We start from the raw sequence: 5,020 nt of genomic DNA, 5'->3' as shown, positions 1-5,020 counted from the left end.
CCCGCCCCGCCACGCCCCGCCCCGCCACGCTGAGTGGCTGCGAGCAGGCGCTGAGCGGGCCGCGTACCAAATTAATGGTGAAATCTTATTACAAAGTTGAAAGCCCACGTCATTCGGTCCATGTGGGAAGCGGGCCAGACACCTCAACCCCTCTCACTTCTGCTACACCCCCCCCCCCCCCCCCCCCCCACTGAGCGAGAAACTGAACAGAACCGCGTTTTCAGCTTCCTTTCCCCCCCCTCCTCCCTCTCTCTCCAGCCTCCCGCGGGTCGCATCCCTGCTCTCCCTCGCACACACGCACACCTCCGCGCCGCCGGCGCCCGACGCCGCTCCGTTTCTGCATTCTGCCCAGGCGTGGCCTGGGGGGGTGGTGGCGGCGCGCAGCGGCCGGGGAGGGAAACTTCTTTGAATTTCCAAGTCAAACCAGAGGCCTTTACGGCACCGCGACGAAGTCAAGTCCATGGAGAGAACTCCATTCTCTTCCCCCCCCCCCTTCCGAAAAGTCGAATTTGAACGATTTGGAGAGTGCGAAAGAGAGTCTGAGGAGGACCGGGGGGAGGGGAAGCTGCCACTTGTCCAGTCAGTCCGGCGGCGGCGCCAACGATCGACTGGAGTTTATTGTCACCTCCGCCGTGGCTCCAGCTCCAGGCGTCTCCAGAAGGGGTAGGGGCGAGGCGAGGGGCGAGGTCACCAGCCTCCTCTACGGCTTCATCATACCCCAACGCGACGCGCACAAATGGAGGCGTCTCCGCCTCCTCCGGGGCCCGCGCGCGACCGCGCCTCCATCTCATATCCCCGAGTATTTCTCACCCGTCGAGGCCGGACTTGTCACCCGTTCGGTAGCACACGGTTATTCTTTCATTCAACCACATCCGAGAAAAAGGAAAAACGGGCTGGGCTGCGGGCGACTGACTGAGGCCGAATTTCTAACTCAACAGAGGTGAATTTGCCGCCGATGCCGATGCACGTTCGAATCGATGTGCCGGCCGGTTGAAGAAAAAGAGGGGTTGGGGTTGGCGGGGGGCGGGGGACTAGGCACGTTGCGCCCGGCTATAGCATCAAAACGGATTGAGATGCGCTATGCGCTGCGGATACCATCTTTTTAGTGGATCTCTATCTAACCTTATAAACTAGACCTATACCGATTTTGGAGCAAATCGGTGGCTGTGAATGTTTATTTCACTGTTTTGTATTGGCAGGGCCGAATCATCTTCACTATCATCATGCTTTCCACATTTACAACTATAATCACAACTTTTTTTCTTGAAACACTCACCTGTAATCTTCCTTCAGAGCAACGGTCTCGTATAGAACCCCTGCTGCTGGCTGAGTCTGGGCCGGTCGCCATAACCTCCGCGGCCTTATGTTGTACATTACACAACGAACACAATATTTTGTTGCATTCATTTCACTCACGCAGCACTACTTTCGGTTCATGATCGTCGAGAGTTGTCCAAAGAAGAGTTTCACACAAAGTCGCACATTTCTTTGAAGCGTTTTGAATTTTTGAAAATAAAACTTTTTACACACCGAGCACATAGAACGCGGCGCGAACACGTTACTTGAGACGCGACCATATGTCGCAGCGTCAACGTCCGACGTTCGAAACTAAACTAAACTGACTATACAGACAGGCTACTGTGTGTCACTATCGGCACAACGAAGTCCAATTATTGGCACTACGACAACAACAGACGATCTGGCTGACAACTTCGGCTGCACAAACCATTTCAGTTTGTTTTCATGAGTTTTTGTTTTTGTTATCTGCCTTCATGGGACAACTGTAAGTGCTGGCTTTGTACTTATTTTGATTTTGATAATTTAAGTACCATGCGAGGGTCGGCAAGGGTAGCAGGCAAATGAATAGTTTGTACTGAATCAGCAATACTGTAATTATATCTCCACGTAGTGAACGGTCTGGGACTATAAGTTGTGTGTTGTAAACTTGTTTAGGTTAGGTTGCGTGACAAGGGAAACATCAAACGAAATCCTAGGAAGAGCGAACAAGATGTCACAACCCAGCACAACTTCTGAAGCAGCCAACGCCACGGACCGTCATGAGGAGGTATGTAGTACCGAGCAGCACCTTACCTCTTTGTGGAATCAGTACTATAAAAGATACATTTAAATTTCGGAGAGTAGGTTAGGATTTTTCTTGTTGTTTCGATCTGGTCTTTTCCTTTATGCCCTTTTCCTCCAATGTGGATTTATAGAACAGTCGACTTTGGGTGAGCTATATTTAGGCCCCGACCATATACAGTCAACAAGGGGAGGGGGTTGTCAATGTCAGCCTGCGACATTTTATGCAGAGTACGGGATGGTTGTGTCCGGAAGGAGAACGTGTTTCTCAGCGTGACCGTGCCCTTCACCGTGGCGTTTATTATATGACATCGCCACGCCACACCATAGTGGCTTCACATCTGCTAAAGTCGTGCCCCCGTAGGCGAGAGACTAAACTCTCTTGTCGAAGGTCACAATAACCTAAAAAATCGTGAGACAAACATTTTCCCCTCGGTTTTCCTTCGGCCGAGAAACGTGACATCCCAGGGCACGAAGCTATGATGATCGGATGATTTTATTATTGGGGGGGCGGCGGTAATCCGTGAGAAGGGCGTGTTTTGTTGACGGTCCCTGCCGCTCTTGCCCGCAGGCCCTCCTGCTGCCGGACCTGCCCTACTTGCCGTTGCTCAGGGTGCTGTCCTTCCTGCCCTCCAGCGACCTGATGGCCGTCGGCCGCACCTGCCTGCGGCTCGCCGCGCTCACGCGGGCACACCCGTGGCTATGGCGCCACTTCAACTATGTCTCCCTCAAGAGCAACGAAGAAGTCTGGGAGCTTTTGAGGGTGGCTCCTCCCGTAGAGTGGTTGGAGCTTCTTTGGGATACCATTTGCTTTGACCCACCCTCTTATGTCGTACAGCCCTCCGTCCTCGTCGGCAACACCTACGCCCCCTGCCGATCTTTGTGTATAAGTATGTGGATGGGTAATTTCATTGATACTAGCGCCCTCAGGGTGATGGCTCCGATGGTGAGGCGTCTCGATTTCAGAGGCGTCGTGCCACTGGACTTGATTTTAAACGCCCTGCGGGCCGTTTTCTGGAGCGCCCTGGAACATCTAGAACTGCGACCTCTCAGTGGTCCACAACTAGGACCGTGGATGCAGGTAAGTGGCGGCGACGCTTGCACCAGACTCTGCCACCAACGTCAACTTTGCATCTACAGTGATTCCTCGGTTTTCTTCCCCGCGGTTATCTTCCGAGACCCATCCCCACCACTCCAGGCAGTCGGGCGAGGGGCGGCCGAGCTATGACAGGTGACGAGACGCAACGGTGACCGGCGGCCAGGGGATTAGCGACCGGCGGGTAAAGGTCTAAGCCGGACCGTTCGCTTGTTCCGATCAAAGTACGTTCTGTTTGAAAAACGTTCATTATGGTCATTGCATCGTATTGCTATTTAATAAACATTTTTATACGTCCAAACCGCATGTCTAAACTCCAATTTTTAGGCTTTTAGCCGTTATTTGACAACTTTTCACCAGGTTGCCAAATAACGGCTAAAAGCCTAAAAATTGGAATTTAGACATGCGGTTTGGACGTATAAAAATGTTTTTTAAAAAGCAATACGATGCAATGAACATAATGAACGGTTTTCGAACAGAACACAACTCGATCGGAACAGGCGAACGGACCAACTTAGACCTCTCCCCAAGGGTCACTAATCCCCTGCTCGCCGGCCGCCGGAGCGCTCGTCACCTGTCACGGCGCCGCCCCGGCGCGGTACCCGGGGCCTACCTGTGTTTCCTCGACTATCTTCCGAGGCGAAGCCCAAAACCAGGAAGATAACCGAGGAATGACTGTACCATGTCCGTGTCCGCAGGAGGTGTTGCTGCCCAGGATGCACACCGTGACCTTCGAAGCAACCGTCGAATGTCTCGAAGTCTTCGGCTCGCTTCTACGAGCGCACAGGTACGCATTGACCGGAGGGAGAAACGACTTGGGTAATGCGCCGGCCTGTGCTAATCCGGGGGTAATCTGGAAGTAACCCGTGATAAATCCGGACCGGAAGTAAACCGAGGCTGAAACTGGTTTCCGGTTGCCTCAATCCGACCATCGCAGGGTCGCCGCCAAGGTGGTCGCCGCCTTGGGTGAGAGAGACAAGAGCACACGGGCCAGCGGCCGGTCACTGCTAGCGCAGCGGCTGGAGCGCCAGGGCTGGCCGACCGGAGGTCCCCGGACGGCTGCGGACGGCCGTAAACTTGCTATTTTTCGGTTCTTAATCCGCGGATAAGCCGAGTTATCCTCAGGGTAATGTGTTGTACGCACAATGATAAGCTGAATTGTCATGTGAATTCCTCAAAGTTTTCTCTATTCCTGTAAAATAAAAACAGATATTGTCTATACCATGTGTTTTCGAATGATATTCACACACCTGCAAGTGTGCGACATTCCACTCACTTGGGTTTCCGGTGCACGCTGTCTGAGCCCCTGAACTTGTTTACAGAGGACAGCTGCGCTGCGTGCGGATATTTCGGGGAGAACTTCTACCGCTCGTCAACGACTGCCCCAGTGACCTCAACCGGCTGGAAGTAGCACTACAGGGTGGAGAGGATACTGCGGGTCTGCGGGGGATGCATGGGCTGAAGGAGCTCAGTATCACATGCGAGCACGAGGATATAAGTCGGACAACTTTAATGAAGGTAAGAACCTCAGTTATTACGTTGCAACAAGTTTGCGGAACGGATTGAAATGCCCTGAGTCTTTTCGTTATCGAACAGCGGTGCAGTGTGCCGGCTCGTTTTTCGTTCGAAACAAACCGCTCTAATTTTTATAGCCTGTTCCTGTACATTTGAACGAGCCGCGTTGAGTTTGGTTTCACGCTCGTGGGCCAAACGGAGCCAGCCGACTAAACCGTCGGTTGCGCGGAGCCAGTGGTTCGGTGCAGTCCGATGGCGGCTGGCCGAGAGTCGCGCCCCGTCATCGCTGCTAAAACTCCCCCTCCTGCTTGTCAGCAGGCGACCCCCCCC

The 5,020-nt window shown here is 53.3% G+C and overlaps 1 protein-coding gene across 1 annotated transcript in view; it reads left to right on the top strand.

Annotated features, from left to right (window-relative positions):
- The first annotated feature begins 1,627 nt into the window (after positions 1 to 1,627).
- LOC113211117 (uncharacterized) overlaps positions 1,628 to 5,020 on the top strand; it is an 18,500-nt gene continuing 15,107 nt past the window's right edge. The window contains exons 1-5 of the mRNA XM_052265818.1: positions 1,628 to 1,783; positions 1,954 to 2,065; positions 2,651 to 3,160; positions 3,874 to 3,962; positions 4,498 to 4,693. Coding sequence (XP_052121778.1) covers positions 1,773 to 1,783; positions 1,954 to 2,065; positions 2,651 to 3,160; positions 3,874 to 3,962; positions 4,498 to 4,693 — 918 coding nt within the window. The 5' untranslated portion in view covers positions 1,628 to 1,772. The remainder of the gene's footprint in view (positions 1,784 to 1,953; positions 2,066 to 2,650; positions 3,161 to 3,873; positions 3,963 to 4,497; positions 4,694 to 5,020) is intronic.

Source organism: Frankliniella occidentalis, unplaced genomic scaffold, assembly GCF_000697945.3.
Source record: "Frankliniella occidentalis isolate FOCC.00 unplaced genomic scaffold, Focc_3.1 Scaffold31, whole genome shotgun sequence".
NCBI lineage: Eukaryota > Metazoa > Arthropoda > Insecta > Thysanoptera > Thripidae > Frankliniella > Frankliniella occidentalis.
Note: the sequence above shows the minus strand (reverse complement) of the source record. Positions and strands in the feature narration are given on the sequence as shown.